Source organism: Dermochelys coriacea, chromosome 26 (assembly GCF_009764565.3).
Source record: "Dermochelys coriacea isolate rDerCor1 chromosome 26, rDerCor1.pri.v4, whole genome shotgun sequence".
Lineage (NCBI taxonomy): Eukaryota > Metazoa > Chordata > Testudines > Dermochelyidae > Dermochelys > Dermochelys coriacea.
In genome coordinates this window covers 7610382-7637211 of record NC_050093.1, presented here as the reverse complement: position 1 = coordinate 7637211, position 26830 = coordinate 7610382, and the positions used below count along the sequence as shown (strand labels likewise).

Sequence of the window (26830 nt, the reverse complement as noted above, 5' to 3'; positions counted from 1 at the left end):
AGTTTTCAAACATTTTACTATAATCTAACACGTCACAATATAGGAGACAAGTATTATGTAACTACTCTTTCCTTCCTTAGTCGACTAATGACCTGGTAATTACAATATAGTGGCAAGATAATGATTACATTTTCAGGAAACATTTATCCCATAAATCGGTCACTACGTAGCAATTACACAGGAATCTGATCAATGTAATTATTCAGTAATACGTACTTAACTCTAGCTATTACTGTTGTTGAAGTGATCTAACGTCTCCATAGTAGGAATTTACGCAAAACATCACGCGACTATTAAGTCATCTTCACAACTTCCCTGTGAGGCCAGGAAGCATTATCCCCATTATACAGATGGGGAAAGTGAAGCAGACAGGTGGCCAGAAACCACCATTATTTATACTGTGGTAGTGCCTAGGAGTCTCTGGAATAGTCTGTACTACAAAGGCTTTGCCTGTATAGACAGAGAACTCCTTTTGCTGGGATGGTTAAACCATCTCTCCAAAGGACGTAAGACATACTGGCAAAGGGACTCTGGTGCTGGCATAAGCTATGGGGATGGAAGTTGCCACCATAGCTTTCACAGCCCTAGCAGACACATTTATGCCAACTTTCTAGTGTAGATCTGGCCTCAGTCATACACCAGCATCCCATTGTACCAGGTGCTGTATAAGAAAAAACACAGAACAAAGACCACCACCGCCCGCAAGAGCTTACAAGCAAAGTCCATCTTTGTCAAGACAAGGTTTTAAATTGAGCTCAGGAACTCTGTGCCATCACAATCTAATGAACACCTTTTACAATTCCAGCCAAGACAAAGCACCAGGCTTTAGAACATCCTTGACTAATCAAGTTAAACCCTGGGCTAGGCTTTAACTCTGCCAGTTTTGTACATTCTAAACCATGATTGTGCGGTCTTGAATAGAGGGGTAGATGTTAGACTGACCTTGCTGACTTGACCTAAGAGGACAACTTAAAACCTACTCTCAACAAGGCCAGAGTAAGTGGCAAAGCCAGGATTAAAAACCAGAATATCCTGACCCCAAAAACCTGGTTTACTCTTCCCCTGACCATGCCACCTAAATGTTACCTTACTCTACCCTATTAAGCCATCGTGCAATAAAATCAGCAATTATAGGAGGCTGCCTCTGAGTTAGAGATGCAAATTTGATATCATCTTTTTAAAACTTAAACTTTATGAACACCATTTTAGGAATGTGAAACATAAGTCTCCTTTCACATTACGTTTTAGCCCCATCTCATTGTTCAGCTTTGAGAAAAATGCAGGCAGGTTGATGGATTCCTGGCTCCAGTTCCTACACAGCAGCCTGGTAACCACACTGTGGCTCTCAGATGGCTCCAGGATCCTAGGTACACACTTTCCCTTGTGAAAGTAGCAGTGTTTTATATGCATGCATTTTTGAGATGCAAAAGTCCCTTTTTTATTATGCTTCACGCTCACAGGCGCTCGCTCCCTGGGGGGAAAAGCCTCATATCCCAGAATATCTGCTTCCCTCCAAAGTCCAATGACCCTCCAATGCCAGTACTGTCTCATTATCCTTATTCCCATCTATCCCAGAATATCTGCTTCCCTCCGAAGTCCAATGACCCTCCAACACCAGTACTGTCTCATTATCCTTATTCCCATCTTACCCCTAAGCGACTCTCACTATACTTTCTTGCATCCCAACAACAATTTCTTTCACCTCTTCTCAGGTTTCAACCTCTAGGCTCAGTTAACCCCTGCAAATACCAGTCACTGGGGTAATTATGCTGGAAAAAAAAAATCTGTTTATACTTGGATATCCCTTTTTCTTAAAAATAGGATATACACATCTGTCACACAAGGAGAGTCTGTCTCCAGACTTAGTACCTAGTAAAAAATATATTCTAGGAAGAAAAGTAAAATTTTAGTCAAGACCAATAGACAACACCCAGTCTTGTAAGACAAGGTGATGTGTGGGCTCTTCCCAGAGCCCACTATCTCATATTGATTACAGTATACGCCATCATTCATAAGTTGAATTTAGTTTTATTTTAACCTTTAAACCATTTCTCCCAACCCCATCCCATAAAGGTGTGAAACAGGCAAGAAAATTAATTAAGTATAAAGTAAGAGTACCAGAGTTAGCTACCATTACCAGTTTGTTTTGAACCAACGCAAGTGATTTTGACATTTCAGTATTGCGGTCTGGGAACTGTGGAAAGATATTTTTAAATCCAGGACAGTTTTCACAAAGTCGTCCGGTTTGTCTACCTCTACCCCAGTGCAAAATTCATGCCACGCTGCCCTCTGCTGGTAAAATGAAGATATTGCTATGCCAACATAATTTAACTGGATATGCTCCTATCTTCTAAACCAAAAAGTCTAAAATTTTCACTGTGGTAGGTTTAATTTTGCTAACGTTAGAGAGCATATTCTACTATCTTCCAGAAACCAGTTCAAGTTAGAAAAATTTGGAAGACAGCAAAAGCAGATAAACGTGCAAAGATTTAGTTAATGAAGAATTGGGGAAAAAAAAAAAAAGGGACGATGAAACAGTAAAAGAAAGCGGATGGGTCCGGATGAAGAACTGTCACTGAAATCAACAGTACAACACAAAATGATAACTTTTGATGAAGTTTCTTGCAAAGTTGCCCGAGTAGTTCTTGTTTTCTGAAAGACTGGCTGTTGGTCTCTGCAGATAGGGTAAGACAGACAGTGTTTCAATGTGATTTTCTAGCTTCACCAAAAGTACATAAGAAATTTTATTCCAGCTCAAAGTGGTCAAACACGTTTACAATAGAGATGATTCTTCAACTTTAAGAATCGGTTTTAAAGCTGGCATATTTCACCTTACAGTTGAAGTAGAACAGCATGAAATACGAAAACAATACTGATTGTATTAAGCAAACCATATTCAACATTTTACGTTCTATAGCTCAAACTAGAAATAAGTGAACAGTAAAATGACAGGTCAACTACTGAGTACTGTATTGGGTACATATACACTGAAGATTTAAAACATTCATAAAGCAATTATGCACTACTTTTCATTTGCTGGACACGTTCATATCCTTTTCTAGCCAGTTTAGCCTTAAACATTAAAACATGAAGTGTTGTATATACTAAAGATTAAACAAACTTAACAATCAATCCTTCTGCAGAAATTGGGATTTCTTAATGATTAGTGCAAATGCAAAGTCCATAGCAGTGGGAGCTCCAGACCTGTTGGTATCAAGATGGTAAAGCAAAGTCTCTGCAGAACCTGGGAAAAGTCTGCACCCCAGCAGGAGCTTTCTTCATGGTTATGTTAGTTGTACAGGATCTCTATTTGTTAGCTTGTTTTTGAAATCTGGAAAAAAGTTAAATGGATTTCAAAAGCAATATTTTTTTATAAAGCAGAATTCAGCAGATGGGAAATATCAACTCTTCAAACAATTACAGTTGGAAGGGTATTCCAGAAGCCATCATAGGTCAATTAGTAAAGACAAAAACTCAGTTTTTACAGACTGTGACGCTAGGCTTCAAAATACAATTGAATTAGGATTTAAATCCTGCTCCATCAAGAAGAACCAACACCTTCGAGAACGGATTATTCCCCACTCCCCTAAACCGTTTGTCAATATTAGTTGCTTTTTTTGACCCATAAACTGTGTTTCTCTTTTCCCAAAACAGGTGAGAACCACGCGTGTGGTTGCTGACATTTCTTTATGCAAGTGGAGGAATGAGAGACTTCGCTTACTGACTGTACCCTAGTGAGTTGGGTATGCATATTGAGTCTGCCCATAAACCGTATCTTATCCAGTAACCACTCCAAAGTTTCCAGGGCAAACACATACTGCTATGTGCTTTCCACAATGATAAGTGTATTCAACCATAATTCCTGCCTCATTAAAAAAAAAAAAAATCAGGGCAACAGAACATTTGACATCCCATAATACAGTACGTATTTTAGAATAATTCCCGCCCCCCCCTCAAGTGGGTCTAAATATAAAAAAAGAGATCTAAATATAAAGAATCCTAAACAATGTGAGCAAGCAACTGCGTCTTGCTCCTTAAAGAAAATCTTGCATCTAAGACAAGCAGGTTATTCTATAAACACTACTCCCCTTTGACTGTAAATGTCACAGCAATGGAACAAAATGCATCTTGGGATATAATTCACTAGTTTCTATGGCTATCCTTTCCACAGAAAGGAGGAGGAGGAGTGTGTTCTTTGGCCTCAGTTGACTGAAGCCCCTTATACTTCCAATAAATTACTGACATGTGTATTTATTCTCTTGACAGTTACTTACTTTTGTTACAGCTTTTACTACCGCTTCAATCAATCAATCAACCCTTGTAGCTCCCAGGATTCTTATAAAGAATAAATATATCACTTTGCTTTGTGACTGCTAGAAATAGGAAGTGTGGATTCCTAGCATCAAGAGATTAAAACTTCACCCTTTGCCCATCATTGCTGACTAATACACCTGTACCCTCAACGCTGAGCTTGCTTTTCCTCACTTGTTTCGCCAAGCATTTTGAAACTCTCAAGCCAAAGGACTATTTAAGTTACTTGGCAAATGAACAAGTAAAATGAATACATATACAAATGTCTTTGTGACCAGAGAAATAAGTCATTCCCTATTTCTAAGCGATACTTTTAAATACAGATCACGGAAGCCAAAGAAAATCTACATTCAAATACTGACCTTTTTCTTTTTAAAAAAGAGATGGCCCAGTTTGCCTAGGCATTAGGATGGTTCTCAAAAGATACTTGCACTTCAGACTCCTTTTGGTAATTTTTATCATTGTACGTAAGGCTTGCCATTCTCTTTTTCCTTGTTTGAGTTATATTTTTGGTTTCCTGGGAAGTGGATGCCCACATGCTCCTCCTCCGTGTTTTGCAAGAGCCTCCTGCAACAGGAACATGCTCATTGTTCTCTTTCCCCACAGCTGAAAATTGGATCCAATTTTCTGGTCTTCGATGAACCTTCTCAGATTCTTTAAAGATGGATGCATACATCGTCCGCCTCGATTTGCGAGCAGAATCTGACAAAGGGTTCTTGTGAAGCTCAATAGGCATTTTAATCCACGCAAGTCCCTCATTTTCTGCGTTTTTATGCAGCCTCATACTACGTCTTACCTTTTTTTCATGATCCTCACTCGCCTTCAAGAAGGACTGTTCTATAGAGTAATGTAGATCACTAAACATTTCTGAGTCATTTTCTATTCGGGATTCTTGCTCATTAGTAAAGGAGCCAGACAGATTGTTTCCAAGTGCTTCAAAATGGAGATTCTCAAGTTCAGAAAAATAGATAGTGCTTCTCCTGCCTTTTCTTGAAGGCCTTTTGGATCCTTTTACATTGGCATCACTGTCAGCTGTTCGTTCTCTTCCAAAGTCTGTAACAGAACATCCAGTTTGAGTATTTTCACTTATACCGATGTCCTGCAGGTTGAAGAACTCTAGCTCCTTTAGCACCTCGGAGTTACCTGAAGGATGATCACTTTCCAGTACACATTCATTTTCTATTAAGACAGCTCTCTCTTTTTCATGTTCTTTATTGTCATATGTATCAAATGGGGAAGTGCTCTTAATTTCTTGCATTATTGTGTTTAGTCGTGGCAAAAGAGAGTTTGATTTTACAATGACAGGTGAACTGTGTTCCGTCATAAGACTGGACTCAGACTGCTCACAGGAGGTCTTATCATTGCTGTCTTCTTCATTGGTCCGATTATTCACACAAACATCACTCTCTTTCTGTTCTAGCGACATTAAGGGTGATTCCAGCTCATTTTCTGTCTGAATGTTTTCTTGTACATTAAGCACCTCAATATTAACGGTTGAAGCAGGATCAGGGCCACCGCCTAATGACTGACACTCGATGCCACTGGCTTCTACAACGTCAAGGTCTCTAGCGTTTGGACGTTTGTTAGTTATAGGCACTTGCCTTTGGTTTCTTCCAAACACTTTCTTCTGTTCAACGACTTCATTCATAGATCCTCTGTGGGCATTGGTGGATTTGGAATAATCTAAAAGGATATACGAAGTTTACAATTTAAAAAAAGCTAAATTGACACAAATTTGCTTCGTTATTCTCAAGAGAACACCTGAAAGTAAATGTAAATTTCAAAAAAACATTGCGATCAATTAAATGAAAGAAAAGTAAAGCCGCCACAGTATTTTACACCCTCCTCCCAAAGAAAAAGCTGTTTCAAGTAGCTAACCTTGGTAGTTATTGTCAAAGCTATTCCGCACTGCTCATCTACCCAAGGATACAGTCTTTCTAGTCAGACCATTCTACAAATAATCAGAATTTTGAACGAGACCGACTGATTTCAGTCCAATTAATAAAGGCATAGGGAAGCAGCATACTTTCACAAGTGGCCTGACACATTAATGGGCATCAAGACCAGCTAAGCAATGTCATTTCAATCATGGACAGAATTACGGAGCTGCCCAGAAACACCAATACAAAATAGGCTTTGATACTAGCATTTTAGATGACTCTTCGTTTCCCATTAAGTTAGGGTTTACTTGAAGTTGATTTGAGAGGTAAAATGTCACAATTTCCAATGGAAAGATCACTCCAGATTGCATTGACTGAGAACATTTAAAGGAGCCAGGGGTGCTAGTGGAGGAAAGCATTAACCCTTCCCTCTCATGGCTCAAAGAGAATTCTATTAATAGAGGACATGCTCCAAGCTATCATAACCAACATGGCATCAGGCCACCTGCCTTCTACAGTAATCAAGATACAATGCTGCTTCTAATCAGTCTGTCTTTTCTTCCAGCTGTTTAACTTACTATTGCACTATATCACAAGGTCCACCCCTCTGAAAATTAAATATTGCAGTTCATATTCTGTATGCCTCACTGTATTCAATTTAGCACTCTGCATTAAACTTCCCACTTCTACTATTCCATTTGTTTCCCTCACACTTCTTTGCACTTCCTTTTATGATACACATGCCTGAAATTCTCTTCTTTCAAATCCCTCAAAATAAATCAGAACACTTCCCGAGTCTCAACTGTAGTACCAACTAATGAATTTTTAGTTTAAAAATATCCTAACTATTTCTTTCCAACTATAACATTTTTGCACCACTGAGATACTGATCTTCTGGTCATACTGTGCAACATGCCTGTACTGTTTGAGTTGTCTGAGAACTTAAGCTCCTGAGAGCAGGAAACCGGTCTTCTCTTTTGTGCAACGTGAAGCATATTGCTGGTTATTTAAATTAAAAAAAAAAATCCAGTATTCCTGATGCAGAAGTATCAGTTTTACTAAAATACCTTTTGAATAGTTGATCCTCACTACCAAGAGACAAACAAGCCAGCGGTTGCAGTTTATAGAAAACAAAGAACAGATCTAGATCCAACTTTCTGAGGTCACGTGACATGGCGTCACAGGATCCCAAAATCCTGAGAACCCATTCTTTAGAGAACCAGTTTTGTGTGCATGCGCAGACTTACACTATATGTGAAATGTTAAAACAGAGGTAGACAGGGAAACATACTTTTTCCAGTTTGTTCATAGATGTTTAAGACTAAAAAAAATTTTTTTTTTTTTAAAAATGCCTTCATGAGTTTGTCCAAAGCTCAAAAATAGGAGATATAATTTGGCAAGTGAGCTAATCAAACATCCTTTGGGCATATCAGTGATTAATGACATGCAGATTTCAAATTCTTCTAAGGTATTCAGAATAACCTGGCCAATACTTTTGTTTAATGTAATGGATAAAGTCTACCCCTCTCGTCTCTCAGTTGTGTCAATCCACTCATTTAAGAAAAAAAAAAAAAAAGTTACAGTAAACTAAAAATCACACAAGATAGCCTGAGGTTGAGGACCTAGGGAACCCAAAAACCCCCACAAAGTTTAGGATTGACCACCTCAATGATTTTCTGTCTTAACCTATCAGCCCATTTATCTGATGGGCTTTTCTTGTAACAATTTCAATTGCTACCTTGTAAGAGTTCAGTTTTATCCAGTTTGGGGCTTTTTAACAGCACCATAGATTTCTGGATCATCTCACTGAAGTACGATCTTTCCCTTCCCCACCCTTTTCTTCAGGATTCCTCTTCACAAGATGATAAGGGTGAGATTTGTTAGACCTTTTATAAATGCGTAGAGGCTAGAAAGTTAACAGCTTTTACAGTTTTAGGATCGACTGAAAAAAAAGTGCAAGTGGCTGAAAGGGAGAAAGACTACATTACCTGAGAAGAGCAGAATGTGGGTCCGAGGTGAGTTTGGAGAAGATGGTGCAGAAGAGAAGACCTCTGGGATCTCAAGAATTGGGCTCAAAAGAGGTTTCTTTGAAGCTACTTCTCTCTGACCATACAAGCGTTTTTCTACCTTTTTCTTTCCTCTTTTTCGTCCATAACCTCTAAGTTTTACCTTCTGAAAAGGTTTAGAAAAAAACCAAGACAGTATTATCTCTTAAGTTTTTCAATAAATCTACATCAACTAACAGTTTAATTTATAGGGAGAAGCATACATTTAGGTAATATTTTAAGAAAATAGGGTGTAACTGGAGCCAAGTTATTCATTGTTGAATACAATTGGTATGGGAGTTACATCTTAGAAAAAGCTTAAGGGGTCCTCTCTGTACTGTACTGCTGTACAAGGTTTCCCCTGCCTCTTATAAGAGAGATCTTGAGGAAAAAAGGTATAAAAAGATAGAGGTATATAAAGGCTATTGGGCCCAGCTTCACCCGTGGTACAGGAAGGGATTAAGACACCTAAAAAAAAAAAAAAAAAAAAGTGTTTTGGCAGTGGCATAAAAACAAACTCTCCAAAAAAGATTTACTATGAGCAGATCTTGTAATTATAGAAGACATCCATGAGAAATTAATTTCAGGAGACATCAAGAACAGGAAAAATTAAGTGAGGTATTCACACAACTGCAGTCTGCCATTACTTACCGGTATCCTTTTGGGGGCAGATTTGTTTTCCTTTCCTCTTTGAACCTTGCTCTTTCTTAGCGTTTTAATATCTTGAGCATTTTTGGTCAAGATGCTAACACCAGTCTCTTCCGAAACGTTGATATACTGTTGAGGAACATCAATTCTTTTTAAACAAGAGTACACAATACAGACCAGAAGCCATAACAATCTCAAAGTTATAAATCTCACGTTTACTTCACTTGATGAATTATAAAGTCATGACAGATTTACAAGCCCATGCAGTTAAATAGTGTCCTTTTTTAATATTTATTTTAATAAGGGTGGGTTGGTCTTCTCGAGTATCCCGTTTCCTATATACACCTCTATGAAGCGAGTCTAGTGAGGGATATTATTGGAATACATTAGAATCCTGTGCAAGAAACTGAGCCTCAAGATCCCGATCGCAAAGGAACGTTAACAGGTGGGCGTCATGCTGCTATGAGACTACTGGGAAAGCAAGTTAACACATCAATTAATCCTTCTTTAATATTGCTGCCTGGGAACAAAAAAAAAAAAAAAAAAAAAAAAAAAAAAAAAAAAATCAAATCAATCACTACCTGCAGCATACTGACCTACCACACACACACACACACACACACACACACACACACACACACATATATATCCTGAAGCTCTTACAACTATCGAAAAAATTATACAGTGAACAGGAATAAAATTTGAAAATCATCAAGAAGAGTTTATAATTATGCAAGATTGAGTGCGGAACAAGTAAACCAGGTTTTAAAATAAAATTATGAAAGCATTCACCCTTTTGTTAATCGTACCAATATTTATTTGTAAAATTGGGAAGCTCTCAATCACTTGTCACCAACATCAAACAATACGAAGAGTTGATAAAATCTGTGTTATTTGGAAGTTCAATAAAAATTACCCAAAGAAAATATTAAACACACTTACCTTTCTTTTAGTAGAGGACCGGGTTATTCTGGGACAAGACCTTTTGTTATCAAAGGAATTCATTTCTGTTAAATACATTGGAAAAGAATGATCTTGGTTAAACTATGTAACAGCAGCAGATATACCTGTCTTGGAAAAATCTCAGATATATCTCCTCTCACCATACACCTTGTCTCACCTTCTTTTAATTACGCTTATTTGTTTAGTGTATAAAGTATGCCAAGCCTTTAAAACAAAATTTCAATATCAAATGTAAGCATGTGTCCTTGGCATCTTTCCCTAAAATTTTTCATTAATTAAGACACACAAATGAGGAGAGATATCAAATATACAAACTAAGAAGCCATATTATAACCCAAACTTTACCTTTCATATTCTCCGGGACTGCTCCAGACTCTTGAAGAGGCTTAACATATTCCTGTATTTAAAAAAAAAAAAAAAAAAAAAAAAAAAAAATTTACACACCCACCTTCTTTCAATATTTCAAAAACCTGTTTAAAACGGCATATGAATGGCCTAATGGAACTTTCATTCATCCTGCAAAGAGAGGAACTTAGTAATTGTCACACGTAGAGACATTATGAAACGTGGTACAACAAGTACGAAAGGCCCAACAAACAAAATGAGGCTAAATCCCACATACTTCCAATATTGTAACAGAATTCACTTCCAATGGCAAATCTGCAGGCACAACAGCTATGCAGGATGTCAAAGGCAAATGAAGCAAAAAATTTTATGTTTAAAGAGTAACCATTCCAAGACGTCAAAATCAGTCCAGATTTTAACATATACATTTTTTTTTTTAAAACAGGAACAAAATGGAACGCTAAAACTGACTGTAGTGACCAAGAATTCATTGTGATAATTTAAAGCAAACTCACATCATCACCATCACAGTCATCAAAGTTTGGCTGGGATAAAGGTTCTCTCCTAGGACTTATTACTTTGGAAGGGCTACCGCTTTGTGATCCTGGGTTACTGATTGGGGTGGCTCCTTTACGCAATGGTGTATTTGCAGGCAAGGTTTTATCAAATACTTCTGGGCTTAAATCCTCTCCAAAAGTAACCTTCTGTCTCTTCATTGGCTTCTCAAAGCTGTACACATCTGTTTTGTCTATTGTTTTAGCATTGCTTGTATCTGTAACAGAAGATATTAAATTCATAGTGACCTCAAATGCAATTAATGAAAATATTTTACTTCAAGTCTCTAAATAAAATAAGAGAATTTAAAGAGGCAGTTGTTTCAAGCACAGAATTCCTAATGAAGTCAACAGGATTTTTCAGTATGGATCTACAGTATTACAGATTTGAACGCTATGGAAAGAGGAGACAAAAATAGAGAAATTATATTTGAGTTGCTTGTAAAATGAGAACTGAAGGTTAATTGCTTTATGGTAGGAAGAAATAGAAAACTATTGACTAAAAAAAAAAGGAATCCCATAGTCACTCTTTTATTAGGATCCCTCTGAAGATAGACTGCCACATTCTGATGTATCCAAATATTGCTTGAAAGTTAGTGTTAAAATGATGGTTACGGCGAAAATGCTAAGACAATATCAAATGTAAGTTATCACCTTACATCAGTTTAGTAGCCTGCATACTCGTGGTCTCAGTCCAACCTGGGAGGGCAGTTATCCATCCACCACCACTGCAATGAGCATCTTTTAAACGGCTAAAGAGATTGAACTACCTATCAAAGATAGTCACTTCAGAAAAGGAGAGATACATTGGTTGGGTGGTGTGGACAACTGCTCAGGTTTTTAAATTGTGGCATATTTATGGAAGTGAGCATTATAGTCATCTTGCATATATAGTGCCTTTCATCCACAGTGCTTTACCAACTAATAAATTACAGGCAAGATTGTGGCCTGGGCTGCATATAACTCACTTGTACGTCTGTACAACAACCTGGACCTTGGCTCCAAATGTTGTGTCACTGCTTTTCCATCCCCAGACCTTAAGCACATTTTTGGTTCCATCCCCTGGCCCAATATGCCAAGCAGCGTAGCTAAGTCAATAAACAGGGGTAGAAACTGGCTTTTGGTACGGGCCAGTAGCACATTACTACTGGGGCAGGAAAGGAGTTATGCCTATGTGAGACAATTCCTTCCCTGTTGCAACACTTGGGTCTAGCCCTCATACTCTCCATCTTCTTCCGTCATTCAAGTGCAGTCACCACTGGGGTAAGACATGGTCATTGTTTAATAGCCTGCATCAATCCTACACAGTAGTTTAAGACAAAGCAAACTGAGTCATATCGGACTGACATTACAAGAGTAGCTTAGATAGGTGGAATTCATAAGGCAATAGGAATTTGGCTATATTTGTCATTTGGTCAGGAAACAGGGAAAAATACCTGTTTTCTTCTTAAATAAAAGATTTAAAAAAAGAATCATGGAATTTTTACCACTAAGTGGTCAGAACCTCAGTTTGACATAGTATAGTGAAAATGGCACCTCCAGAATTATTGTATGCCCTGGACTATTAAGTACCCAATCAGAGGCTAGAAAGCTTGCTAAGCAAATCAATTAATACTTCCTGGTCTTAAAAAGTTCTCCACGTTAAGAACCGACTCAACGTCCAACAGAATCAAAGACCAAAAAATAACTTCCTTTACCTAAAAAGGAAACGAGTACTTGTGGCACCTCAGAGACTAACAAATTTATTAGAGCGTAAGCTTTCGTGAGCTACAGCTCACTTCAAATGAATCCGATGAAGTGAGCTGTAGCTCACGAAAGCTTACGCTCTAATAAATTTGTTAGTCTCTAAGGTGCCACAAGTCCTCCTTTTCTTTTTGCGAATACAGAATAACACGGCTGCTACTCTGAAGCCTTCCTTTACCTACCGTAAGCTCCGTCATTTGCAATATCATACAGTCAGCATATAACCCTACCATGACCTATTTTTCCCAAAAACATTTTAACTTTGAAAAGTAATTTAAAAAAAAGTCATATCCGAAGGATACTGCCATATATTAAATATTCAGTTTTCTTACATCTTCTCACAATTAAAAAAAAAAAATTAAATGAGTACTGTCAACTTGAAGTCATGTTTCCATCTTCAAATTTTGTACCTGTTGTTGTATTACTGCAAAGATTGCTGAAAGCAAGTAATTAGTGATAGCGTCTTCCTTCCTCCACCACCGTTCACTCTGAGAATTTGATAGCACTTTGCATATAGCCAGTTTCCTCTTTCTTGGTTCGTTGTACTGCCTAGCCCATAAAATAGGATCATTTGTGCACTGCTTACTTACACACTCTCTCCTCAAGTTCTGCAACAAAGTGACCAGTAGCAACAGCATCAAGTTCAATTTGACAGTGTCCCCTTTAATTAATGGGAAATAAAGTTTGCGCCAATTTAGGAACATATAAAAATTTCTGACCTGTTCGCAGTTCTTCAAAACTTCTTGAGAGATCAGAGAATAAGAGAGGTTTGTTTCCTTCCATGCCAGTAGTATTGCTTGTGTGTTCCTATTAAGATCAACAGCGTTACTCTTGTCTAATCAATGCAGTAGTAGAATACCTATATTGCTATAATGATTGCCTGTTCCTGTTTAATCTATCCAGCATTCACTTTTGAAAAAGGTGAATTGAAGTCATTTTCTTTACGTAATTCTTAGTAATCAGCATAAACTGAGCATTACATAATCTTGTTTTTTAGAATGTGTACTGTACATGTTGAAGGCCCTGTAAAACTTTGGAAATAAATCAAGACAAACCCCGGACATGAAAAAAAGGCCAGACATACTCCTTTTACAACACTAACAACTGTTTAACACAACTTCCAATGCATTTTGTTAGACCATTAGTCAAAAAGAGATGCTTCTTGGAAAACACGGCTCAAATTAAAAACAAAACAAAACAAAAAAAAAAAACACACGTTACTGAGTAACGAACACAGTAATGCTCCTTTAATGTTTCAAATTTATATTTATGAGATCAATACACTGACCTGCACGCGTTCCATCAGTAGTTTTACTGGTGTTTTCTTCAGAACAGATCGAAGGCAGGAAGAGCCGTTATGGGATTGTTCACTGGATGGAAGGTTTCCCTTTTGCGGTGTCGTAACAGGTGGCATGGTTTCATCAAATCTCTCCAAGCTCAGTTCTTCTGCAAAGGTAACTTTCTTTCTGCTTAGCTGTGATCTAGTATTACTTCCAAAATCTTCACAGATACACTCAGAAGTCAAGTCTTCAAAATGAATATATAAATATCAAGATTTAAGGGCTTTAGACGTAATGTTAAAAAATTCAGCGTTTGTTGCAATACATGCATGCTGCTACTTAGTCTCAAAAGCTGCTTAAACGTGTGAATTCCTCAGAAACTAGGTTTTTGGAGTTGTGGTCTCCATTAGAGTTACCACCACACAATAATCAGATATGGTTGTTTATTTCCTGTGTTTAAAATATAGCTGCTACAGTACTGCAATTATTTTCTTTTCACTTAAGATTGTGTCAGCATTTCCGTTATACTTGCCTATTTTTTGGAGGTTTAACATGAAGTTAAGAGAAGTGGTCAATGAGAGATGGATCATCATGGTTTTATGAGAAATCTATGTTAATCATAAGAGTTCCTCAATTATAATCTCACCTTTCTTAGAGTCTAAGGATATTTCTATCTCAAGGTATGCTTCAAAATCAGTACTATTTATGCGACATAAAACTTTACAAAAAGAAAAGGAGTACTTGTGGCACCTTAGAGACTAACAAATTTATTAAAGCTTATTAAAGCTAAAAATTAAAGCTTATGCTCTAATAAATTTGTTAGTCTCTAAGGTGCCACAAGTCCTCCTTTTCTTTTTGCGAATACAGACTAACACGGCTGCTACTCTGAAACCAATAAAACTTTACGAAACACATGCCACATTGTTCGACTAAATATTTTGAGAACTGAAAAAAAAAAAAGTTTTATATGAGTACTTAGCTTTTAGAGCTGTAGTACTTAAAGAAGAAAGAGAAAATTCAAGTATGAATGAAGAGGCATTGAAACTTATTAGAAAGTAAATTTGTAATGCGTTGTAGTACTTGTTAGTTATAAAATAAAGCTTTTTAGAAGATAAAGGCATTTTAAAAGGTAACACCATTAGATGCTCAGAAAAACAAAGCAAGTTCAGAGTGACTAATAAATATCAAAATTACAACAACAAAAGAACCATTTACAGGATGAGACCATTTCCCATCTTTGGGTTATTTTCTTTTCTACACTCTTGAGAATCTCCCGTTCCTCTTGTTGGGTCCTAATTTTCCATTAAATTCTCATTTGAAAGAAGCATTTCCAAATATTGTAGTTTACAGCAAAATGAGCTGCATCAATCTGCAAACCAGATTAATTTTAGCTTCTTCTGCAGCAGCAATTCAATATTACTTTATCATTCACGGCACATTTTCTGCCAGCATTGGTAATACAGCACAAAGCTATATTGACTTCTGTTGCATTTGAAAAACTCCTAATCAGAAAGAGAGAGCAGCACTGCCTGTGAAATAGAAACGTAATTAATAAGGCACATTTAGTTTTTAAAGCGTCTAACAGAGTATTAACAAAAGTAGTGAGCAATCTTCTTACTGCGTGGTGTCTTTGGGATGCCCGTTAGTGGAATAATCTCTAAAGATAAGCTTCCAGATTCACTAAGTGGTGGCGTACAGGGAATTTTCTAGAAAAAGGAAATTATAGCTCTTTTTACCAAAATACTGAAATGCAAGGAAACACAGTAAAACAGTTTTCAAAAATATAAAAACAAGTGTTGGATATTTTTAAAGCAAAAACCTGAATGCAGCTTCATTACTTAGTTATTAGAAGTGAACCATAAAGAAAATTTATTTTGTTTGTGCTCATTGAAATTGGCTTCTCTGTCTAAATAGTCTTTTTAAAAGGAGTGGTTTCAAATGCTTGTTCTTCACCTCTGACGTATCAACTCTGATCCTCAAGGGAAGACAAAGAGGAGCTTCTGGAGGACAAGAGTTGAAGCTCTCAATCCAAAACTAAAGGGATGGGGTGCTGAAACTTTTACAAAAAAGCTTTTCTCCTAAGCGTTTCAGTTAAACAGCAAATAACCTTTTTGGTTCTTGATTTAAGTTTTCTGACTCAACATCCTCTCCCCACAGATACTGAATTCCAGTCCTCAAACACAAACACACACAGGGAAGCAAGACTTGGTATTTCCAAAATAACAAAAATAAAATACAAACAAACCAACCCCTCCTCCCCAATTTTAACACGAGACAAGCCTGAGGCCTATATATAAAGAAAGAAGAAGGGGACAAAATATTAAAAGGCTTTGCAGTTCATTTGGAAGGCTGGGAGTACAGGACCAAACAGGTAACTTTCTATTCTATCTGTAGGCAAGGACTGTTCAGCTACGCCTGTGAGGAAACTGTTGGCAAACGATGGCTTTAATAGCAACTGTGGCTTATGACATTTTCCCTTTTTCTTTGAGCATTTAATGCACGTTAAAGAGTCAGGTAATATTCCTTCTGTAGGAATACAGTTTTCATTATCACATTCATGGTCTCTTTAGTTGACTTTATTGCCACAAAATATCAGCAAGGCCAAAGGCTTATCAGAATTCAAAAGAGGATTTGAAATTTACGTTAATTAAAAAAAAAAGTCAGAGGTACATTCGCTAGGAATAAAAATATGAGAAATAAAGTAGTAAATATATTTCAGGGAACAAGTTACCCACTAATGGATGTGGGTTAGGAAGAAGCTTCCCTAAGGGCTGGTTTTTATTGCAGGTTACTTGCATCTTCCTCTGGAGCTTCTGGTGGAGGCCACTATCAGACAGGACAACTGACCAGTGGCCTAGCAATTCTGGTGTATGGCGTATCTTAAGTAGTGCTTGTATTAGGGTTTCTCTCTCCCCCTTCCTTTATTTGTACAGAGGCAATAACATGCCTTTTTCCTTGAGGAGGAGAGGCATGGAGAACCTTTGTTTTGCATCTCTTCTGAACAATTACATTAGTTAACCACCATATTCAAAATTTGTACACATGAATATCATAGTTGTAACGGACAGAACCTAGAGCACACATGGAGGGTGTTTCCAATGAAGAGGTACTGCTCTGTATCATCATCATCCTCCTCCACCCTCACATAGAAGGTTGATTTGACCTACATACAAGAAGTCTTCAGATGCCAAATGTAGCAAGTTACAAAATTAAAATATTAATTTCTGTAAATGGAAGTTGGGAATTAAACCTGTGTGTGATTACAAGACAAAAGATAATTGTCTATTAGAAGACTTTAGAGCAGGCAAACAAATGTTAAGCCTACTTAAAACTGAACAAAAAACAAAAAACAAACTAACAGAAAACAAACAAACATCCACACTGTGTTTCGGGCCCATAATTACTGGTGACAGAAGAGGAACTAAGGATGACGGAGGTGGGACTACATTTGAATGTATAGTCAATGCACCAGTGCCCCCAACAGATTTTTGCTACATTGGCAGTTCCACTGCTCACAATGTGAATTAAATTCCTACAAGAGGGATCTGCTGATGCAATTTCATAATTAAATTCCCCTCACCCTCTTAAAGATATACACATACCTTTGAAATTATAGCAGTAGTAGTTTCAATGATGGGCACCTCCTCTGATGGAGAGACAATCTTGCATACCTGGATACTGGCTGCAGTTTTATCACCATTAGTTAATTCTTCTTTCGAGTTTTCCCCATAAGCAACACCCTTGTGTTCAGATGATAACTCTTCACTCAACTGAGACTGTTCATGCTGTTTGTTGAGAGCTGCGTTTGTAAGTTAATAAAATAAACAAACCTTAGATTTTCCCTGTAGATCATTTACATCCCTTCACTGCATAGGGTAAGCTACAAGTCTCTCGAGAAGTCAGACAAAATTAAGAACATCTTTTGAATTCTATTTTGCAAGTAGTACTGTATTACTTATTTGCATATTCTTGGGCGTTTTAAATAAAGCAAGCCACCAAAACTAGATGATGATGATTTTGTGGATGGTATGGAAAGCCGTAGTATAAAGAAGGGCTCAAGTAAGTAATGAAGTAGAATATAGCAACGTATATTCTGGCATCTTTTCTATACTTACTATTGAGCCACATTGACTTTTCATGTGCAACATTTGTTAATTTCCTTTTCCTGTTGGATGGCTTAGAGGCCTCATGGGATAGGGCAAAAATCAATCAATAATTTGGAGTTCTTTCAGCACTTAAGTATGTTAGTTAATGATATATTTTATTTCTTTGATAACATTTCCAAATACGACTGCATTTTTGAAGAAGGTACAGGACACCAATCTTCACACAACTGGTATTGTTACCAGAAATGTAAGGACCAATCCAATGACTTCAGTCTCTAGATCCATGAATTCATTATGAAAGACAGGTGAACAATACAAACAGTGACTGAAAACACATTCAATGAAAAGTAAAAGATAAGAAGCCTGATTAACCGTCCAGAATGTGCATTAACCATCGTCAGAATAGTGCTACAAAAATGTTGATAACGTAAAAAACTATCAGAGAAGTCACTTGGGCAACAGATAAACACACTGGAGCTTTCATTTAACCTACCTTTCCCTCTCCCGCCATGAAACCATGACTCAAGATTAATCTTGAAACTGGGTTATTACAATAGAACAATCATTTATGGTTAGTATTCAGACGGAAATTAAAACATCAACATTATTGACATTTTTTTGGTTGCAGATATAGATTACTTACAATAGCCTGCTGCCCGGGACACACTCTCCTCCTGCGAGAGCCCAGGAAAACAAGCCCTATTGTCGTCCTCTTGCGCGGATTGAAATGACGACTGAAAGGCAGATATTCTATCCTTTAACGAGCCAACATTTTGATGTTTAAAAGGGCTGGCCTGTTAGGACATGAAAAAATAATCCATTTATGCTCTTTAAAAGCTGAAACTTACAAATGCTGAAGAGGAATAAGTATGTTAACGCAACAGCACAAACTTAATCAAAGAGACAAGTAAGTGCATCTTAAAATGGCCTTGTGTTTCACTTGGATACGGGTCCCGAGTTCTATGATGAAAAATGTAGAAAATATACTACTACACGATACAGATTGGACTCCCTTTCTCCTACACTTGTCCCTCCAAAGCAGTTTGCTTATGCCCGCCCCATTCACATTCATGTAAACTAAATTATATGAGTGACAGCATTTCTCTATATTTTAGACATAATTCAATACAACACTGACATTTTATTAAACAAAACAAACACAAACATCTAGAACTTCTGAAAATTAAATTAAATCAACCTCCAGTTATACCTCAGAAGAAGAGGAAAGAAAGAGTGGACAGGAAAAAATTTGACTTCAATGACATGTTAGAGTGATAGGTCTAGTGAAATGAACACTGGACCACAGGTCTTCAATATGGCCATAACCTTATGATGCACACAAGCAGGCACTTTATGATGTAAAAGCATGAACTGAACATATGTAAAAAGCAATTACACCTTAAAGTGATATCTTACAGGATATTAATAGATACGTACACTATAATTTTAGGAACGCTTGTGACTCCATAATTAAGGCCGAGTTTTGTTTTGCACTTAAAACAGGAATCCAGCCTCTTACGTATGAAAAATATCAGCCTTTCCCAAACTAACAGCACTTTAAGTACAGAACGAATTATCCGAGACTTTAAGATCCATTACTTCACCTAGGAGTTAAAAGTAATTAAAAACTGGGTTCATTATGAAATTTAATATGTTTGTTTTAAAAAAATATGCCTTGAACCGACTCAATACTTGGTAATTATTGCAAAAACCAAACATTACAAATCCAAGAAATTCAGGAGCTATACGTACAGCTATAGGAAACCAAAAACGTAAAGGTATGACAACACCCACATAAGGCATCTAGACCTGTAGTGACACCATGAGGAAAAAAAACATGAAAAAATAAAAAAAAATAAATAAAAAATGATTCTTTAAAGTCAGTCTAATATAATTGGGACCACATCCACTAACATGCCTTTGTCATTATTATACTGTTATTGCAGGACAGAGTGGAGATTGTTTGGGCAACTTACATATGCATTTCCATACTTGAACATGCTCCGATTTATTCTAAACGTAACCTTAATTCAGAACGTCCTGGGCTTGTAATGCTTGGTTTTGAGATAATTACAACATCGCTGTAATATTTTTTTACCTTTAGGTTTCTACCATCTACTCCTAACCTTTCCAGTATTTAAACTTGTTTTAATATTCCAATACAGAACAACGTTTTTCAATCCAATAACCCAAACATGTACACATTTTGAGGAAGTTTAACAAATGGGCTGTAAAGATTAAGCTGTAAAAACAGTCTGTTCTAAAGCAAAGATTTTAAGTAGCCTTCATCTAACATGTTTTCCTCTACGATTTTTTAAAAGGAGGCTCATTAAACATTACTTGAGCAACAAATATACAAGAAAATAGCTAACAAACCCCAAGGTGGGGTATGGGAAAATGGGAAGGAATGAAGAGGGACTAACAGTTTTTGAAGTGTAGCTTTCCCGTCACAGTGTTTTAAGCAAACTCTTTTTCAATATATAATAATCTGACTTACTAAAATACACGTATTGGAGGCAGTTGGCCTCAACTTTAGCTCCCCACAATTCTCAATAGAAAAACTGTTAAGGATCATAAGTAAGTCCACTGTTATTTCTATTTTTGATTTCTTCCTTCAGACTTGCCTTCTCTTTCCTTCAGTCCAGGTTAGGTCTGGTCTACACTACCGTTAGGTTGACATAAGACAGTTTACAACAACCTAATTATGTCTGTGTACACACTACAGCCTCGCTCCCACATGAAAGTGCCTTAACTCCACCGCCATGAGAGGCTAATGTTAATGTAGTTAGAACAATGCAGTGTCTGCATAGACACTGCATTCCTTACATCAGCTGTTTGCTGTCTTGTCAATTTCACAGCTCTGCTGGAGCAGTGAAATTCACAAGAAAGCTGAGCTCCTGGCTCCCAAGCCAAGCTGCTGCCGGGTCCCCCCAAGCCAATCTGCCTCCCAGGCTCCTGGCTGGGAACAGTGCTGAGAAGCGAGAAGCCTAGGGGGCAGCTGGGCTCCAGTGGCGAGCTGAGAGCTCTGGCTCTCAGCCCCCCTCACTGTCCTTCTTCAGTCAGTGGAAGCGCTCCTGGTGAGGACACGCACCACCAACAGGTGGCTAGTGTGGACGTCAGCCACCACAGTAATTACTGCGGTGACTAAGTCAACCTAACCTACCTCGACTAAGATGGTAGTGTAGACATGACCGATTTTCTCCACATTCAAAATCTAAACTAAAAAAAAAAAAAAGCTTTTGACTATAAAAGTGAAATGGTGAAGATTGTCACATTCATTCAAGACATGATAAATATCTGAAGCGGATTTCCTCCACTAGCCATATTGCACAACTCTGAAAAAAATTCCCACCTTTGTGAAAGGGTCTTTGGTTCTGTTCCTCCTTTGTTGGGCAAGGTATCGAATAAGACTATTATTTTCAGGGGAACCCCGTACTCCAATCGTAGATCTGCGCCTAAGTTTTAAAGCCAGGGATTTCCCTGGAATGAAAACAAAGCAAGAAGAAAAGCACAATGAAGCTTCAGGAGAACACTTACAAGTCTCTTGAAATAGCAGTGAAATGGCTTCTATTTCAAAAATGTAGGTGTTATACAAAAGTTCTATATTTGCAATGCTGTCTTCATTGGAAGGAAAAATAAAACAGCAAGCATTTGAAACCTTGGTTGTGTATTACTTACTTCACAGAAACAATTAAAAGACTGCTCGACAAAGAAAACTCTGCGATGCACAAAGTTAGGGAAACCAAGAAAAGGTCTTCACAGAAAGTAAAAACAAGAAGGCTTAAAGGAAAAACTTCCTCAAATCAATCTTTGGGCAGTCCCTGCGTGTCCATTTCCTTGGCAGCATGAATGTTCTTACACTCAACACTTCTCCAGAGTACAAGACCCAGGAGATAAAAAAATTAATGCTGCAATGATCAACATAAGCTTTCATGGGAAGTTCTGCTGGAATTTCCACACGGTTTGGGGCTAAGAGTGGGAGAGAACGGTGCCATGCAAGACTAGCCTCCCTCAGCTCTCTAGCATCGGGGGGGGAAAAAAAAAAAAAAAAACGCAAAACCTCCATATATTCCCAAACTGAGGTCTAACTCTGTTTGTTTCCCTGGGGAAACCATATTGACAGTTCCTAGATACGTTACGGAACATGTTTTCAAACATGTTTTAACATCCCATCCTTATTAGCTCTTTTGTGCCTTTAAACAGCGACAGTTGAAAATTGTAATGCTAAAGTAGCTAGAATATATAAAAAAAGACTGTGCTGTGGAATAATCACCATTATTTTATACCGGTGTAAAGTGATCATTTGGATTTGAAGAAGCCCTACCTACCGATTGTGAAATTGTACACTTAGTTTTACTTACGAGTCTTTGCCATTGACAGAAACATCAAAATTTGCTATCAAGCACAGGGGATGAAGAAAGTGCCCGGTGTTACTTTTGCAAAATTTCCTCCAGCTGATCCTATTCCTGATCTCATGTTGGCTTTAGAAAGTCAGAGTATTTCCCCTCTACTCAAGAAAACGTACGATTAATAGGAAATTACTCTATATGCCAAAGACAGTGAATGTTGGACAATTCCTCACAATTTCTCTCTCCTGTACTATTTCCAACTCCTTGCTTATAAAAGCAGTATCTGTTATTACCAGAAATGCCCATTATGTCATATTACACTGTGAATGAAACTGACATCCATCCAATCAGAAAATAAATCATTTTGCCATTTTACATGGTCATATCAATCTTTTATATTGAACTCAGCATATTTGCATTATGGATATCTTATGCTGTTTATCCATTACAGTAGCATTTTGGTTTGATGAACTGTAAGTGAGATCCAGCAATATAAACAGTCATACTTGAAGGCACCTTCAAAAATTTTTATCTTTTGGGTCTGTGAGAAGCCAATTCTATTGCCCATTTCAACAGTACTTCCAGCTATGTCGGCAATCTTGAGATTTTTATAACAACTTTCTTTTGTTTTAATTTTTTAACTAGACGGATATCATCATAAATTAAGACCCTCAGATTTCAAATAAGTTTTCTTACTTGACAGCTTCCACCCACTGCATTCCAATCCAATTTAAGAGCATTTTTCCATTTAAAAGTTGTCCAAAATGCCCTGAAATCTCTGGAGAGGGATTCATGTCCACCATTAAAAATTCAGGGGAATGTAAATTATGCAAGATACCAGATGTGTTCTTGCTTACATATGAAGCACAATACTTTGAAATTTTCATGTTGAGAGTCACCTTATCAATCCTTACCTACAGATGGCTTAGCAGTAAAAGACTCTGGAGTAATCCCAAATTCAGCAATTGTTACATGAGCAAAATCAATAGGTTTCTTCATTAATTTCTCCGATGTTCCACAATTAGGTTTTACATCTGCTTCACCTTTGTTTGGCGTCAGATAGCTTGCCTCACCCAAAAATGTAGGTCTGCCTTCTGAAGAAGGACTCTGCAGTTTGTCTGATGTCAAAAAGGACAAGGAAGGTTCAAATAAGTTTCCTTTTTGTTTAACAGAAAGGCTTTCATAAACTGTCAGTTTACTATCCTCCTTACTCTTCTGATGCGATTTTCTCCCTACGTATTTGTTGCATTTCACTCTGGGTTTCTGCACATTTGTGGGGTTCCTGCCATTTAAATTTTCCATTTCTGAAACCTTTGTGCTTTTTGATTCATCCATTCTGACAATCTTATCTTTTGGAACAGGCATAGAAGAAACATCTCCATCTTCTTCAGTAATTCCTTTCACATCAGCAATAGTATTTATAATTTGTCTAGATTGTCTGTGCATAGTCAGTACTGTATTCTGAGCTTCCCAAAAAATACAATCAGTCTCGTTGTTCTCTTGTAATCACAGCTCTGTCATTAAGAGCATGTTTATGTTTTTTTGTAAAAGCAACCGCCACAACATGCAGACGCTGTAAAGCTGTTAGAAGATGCAGCCGTCCTTCCTATGGAGGGAAGGAAGTATGAAACGTTAGCTCTGAAGTTTACTTCAGATATTATACGTCCAGTACTCTGAAATATGTGATATCTGTATTAAACACACACAAAAAACTATGCTAATGCAACATTAGGATGGAGATTTCCAAATCGCCAAAGTCAAAAAATTCAAGCCTCCCCCCAACCCCACAAATCTATTTTAGATCTTGCCCCTTATCCAACAGTTTTTTGTGTTAATACTACACAGTGATAATGTGTAGTAGAGTTCTGGTTTATATATATGTCACTACTTAGATTTTTTTCTGAGACTTTGAAATCTCAAGTAACAGATCTTCCATTTAGTTTTGTCACATTGAAATAAACATTAGATTTAAGTATGTAGAACTACAGATAGGATCGCACTGAAGCTTAATTTGTGGCACTTATCACACACTGAATATTAGGTGCATTTATTTTAATGCAAGATTGAGAGTTAAAGGTCTTCTCCCACACATACACAATTAAGCATTCAAACATACACTTGGCCAAAATTTTCAAAAAGTGAACGTCTAAAAAGTTAACCTCTTAAATCTGTGTTTTGGCACCTAACTAAAATGGACTGATTTTACGGAAGTGCCAAGCACCCACAACTCCTACTGACTTCAAGATCTATTGGGAGCTCAGCCAGTCGTTCATTGTTAAAGGGCTGCATTACTAAAATTTGCACTTTTATTACAACTTGCCCAGGCTAGAATCCAATGATCTTTCGGCAGATACTGACAGGGCCACACAAACAAGAATGTACTAGCTGGTACTCACTTTCATTAGGAAAATCTCCAACCTCTGAGATAAGGTTCATCTAAAGCATAACAGGACAAAACAGTTTGTTTGTTTATTTATTTAAATAAAAAGAAAAACATTTTAACACCCAAAGTAGGGTAATAGGATAGTGTCAAGTTAAACAGAACAAAAAAAAACCAAACCACTGAAAATTAAGCCCAGTATTGCACAACAGCATCACAAAAACGCTTAAATAAGCTGTCACGGTGTGACCAAATATTATTACAAGAACATTCCAAAGTAACTAATGCTACAGCTCTTCATTATCAAATCAGTCCCTCCCATTTGAAAAGCTAAAGACTGCTTTGGTAGATGGCATAAGTAATGTGGGGAAAGGCAGAGATTGCCAAGTATTAAGAGTAAGTTGTCACTTTAAAAATAACAGGTGCTTTTAAAGAAAAAAGCCTGCTGTACCATGCTGTGAACCTGGCTTTGCCTTACAAACACACAATCCCGTCCTTCCTTCCACATACCTACTTCTAATTGTTTTATTGTTCCCTTTGTTGTGCTAACATCTGAAGTTAGATTGGAAGCTTTTGGAGGTACAGGAGGTGTCTGGCATACAACTGGGCAACATAAAGAAATGGAAGGGGATGGGTAGAAAAGAGGAACATTTGTTGGACGGGCACACTCGAAGATTCACACCGGCTGGTGCACATTCCACCCCCCACCCAAAGGAGGTGCAGGCAGCACAAAAAGAAAGGCCAGTAGACTGCACATGTCCTCAGTAGTGTCACTGGAGTGCGTAGCAACAACTGACAAAGAGGTCCTGCAAGGGCGGGGGGAAGGCTCTCAGAGGGGCCGCTCCGAGAAGAGCCTCAGTACCCAAAGGTCAATTAAGCGATTCCCCTCGCATATAGATCCTCTTGTTCCCATGGACATTTTTTCAATATCTACAATACCCCCTCCCACATCCCCCTGTACCCCTCCCTCCCTCTCTCATCCATCCTCCCCACCTCTCCCCCCAGCACCCCTCCCTCTCTCATATTCCTCCTTCACACTCTCATATCCCCCCAACACCCCTCCCTCTCATATTCCTCCTCCCCCTCTCATATCCCCCCAGCACCCCTCCCTCTCTCATCCCTCCTCCCCCTCATATCCCCCCAGCACCCCTCCCTCTCTCATCCCTCCTCCCCCTCATATCCCCCCGTACCCCTCCCTCTCTCATCCCTCCTCCCCCTCATATCCCCCCGTACCCCTCCCTCTTTCATATTCCTCCTCCCCCTCTCATATCCCCCCAGCACCCCTCCCTCTCTCATATTGCTCCTCCCCCTCTCATATCCCCCCAGCACCCCTCCCTCTCTCATATTGCTCCTCCCCCTCTCATATCCCCCCAACACCCCTCCCTCTCTCATATTCCTCCTCCCCCCCTCATATCCCCCCCATACCCCTCCCTCTCTCATCCCTCCTCCCCCTCATATCCCCCCGTACCCCTCCCTCTTTCATATTCCTCCTCCCCCCTCTCATATCCCCCCGCACCCCTCCCTCTCTCATCCCTCCTCCCCCCTCTCATATCCCCCCGCACCCCTCCCTCTCTCATCCCTCCTCCCCCTCATATCCCCCCAGCACCCCTCCCTCTTTCATATTCCTCCTCCCCCCCTCATATCTCCCCCGTACCCCTCCCTCTCTCATCCCTCCCCCCTCTCATATCCCCCCGTACCCCTCCCTCTTTCATATTCCTCCTCCCCCCTCTCATATCCCCCCGTACCCCTCCCTCTCTCATCCCTCCCCCCTCTCATATCCCCCCGCACCCCTCCCTCTCTCATCCCTCCTCCCCCCTCTCAGATCCCCCCAACACCCCTCCATAGCCCCCCACCTCACACACAACGGTTCCCAAATCCAGGACGACCCGCCCGAGGGGAAAACTACGGCTGAGGGGCTGGACCCGCCTCTTCATTCAAACTCATTCCAAGGCCTGCACCGTGCGTATCCCTCCGCACGGTCATCCCGCACCGAGAGCCGGCCTCCCGCCTAGCCGCATCAACCTGCGCACATGCCCTCCAGACCAGTGGGGTGGCAGGAAGAAGGCCACCTCCGGCAGGTTTAGGGGCTCAGATAGTCTCGGAAAGCCTCTGCGAGGCCGGAACTATTTTCCCTGTAGTGAGTCCCGGCAGCGCGCAGGAAACATAGCAGCCCCGGGATGGGATGGGCTCCGGATATTGAAATGCAGCCCATCAAACGGCCGGTCC

The 26830-nt window shown here is 38.7% G+C and overlaps 1 protein-coding gene across 15 annotated transcripts; it reads right to left on the bottom strand.

Annotated features, from left to right (window-relative positions):
• Positions 1-613: 613 nt before the first annotated feature.
• On the bottom strand, positions 614-26790 carry CDCA2 (cell division cycle associated 2). Of its 15 annotated transcripts, XM_038384668.2 has the most exons (18): positions 26458-26776; positions 25115-25207; positions 24621-24660; positions 23436-23830; positions 23139-23342; positions 21228-21355; positions 18519-18669; positions 17372-17568; positions 15388-15475; positions 13778-14016; positions 13209-13296; positions 10708-10964; positions 10193-10244; positions 9827-9891; positions 8888-9013; positions 8180-8363; positions 4674-5994; positions 614-3331 (listed from the first exon to the last, which is right to left on the bottom strand). In XM_038384668.2, exons 4-17 carry the CDS (start codon positions 23668-23670, stop codon positions 4709-4711), a joined length of 3300 nt encoding a protein of 1099 aa, XP_038240596.1. In that variant the 5' UTR covers positions 23671-23830; positions 24621-24660; positions 25115-25207; positions 26458-26776; the 3' UTR covers positions 614-3331; positions 4674-4708. The 15 variants fall into 15 exon arrangements, 14 of the variants coding, with proteins under 14 accessions (XP_038240596.1, XP_043358955.1, XP_038240595.1 ...); XR_006277113.1 differs by lacking the exon at positions 25115-25207 and having other exon boundaries at positions 614-2674; positions 3205-3331; positions 23139-23830; positions 26458-26775; XM_043503020.1 differs by having other exon boundaries at positions 23139-23830; positions 26463-26790.
• Between the last annotated feature and the right edge of the window lie 40 nt (positions 26791-26830).

Coding starts and splice junctions, on each gene's coding strand:
- CDCA2 (XM_043503020.1), bottom strand. CDS start 23,670: ATGCACAGACAATCTAGACAAATTATAAATACTATTGCTGATGTGAAA. Junction 17,569..18,518: donor GTCCCGGGCAGCAGGCTATT/GTAAGTAATCTA, acceptor TTACAAACGCAG/CTCTCAACAAACAGCATGAA. Junction 13,297..13,777: donor TACTGATGGAACGCGTGCAG/GTCAGTGTATTG, acceptor TGATCTTAATAG/GAACACACAAGCAATACTAC.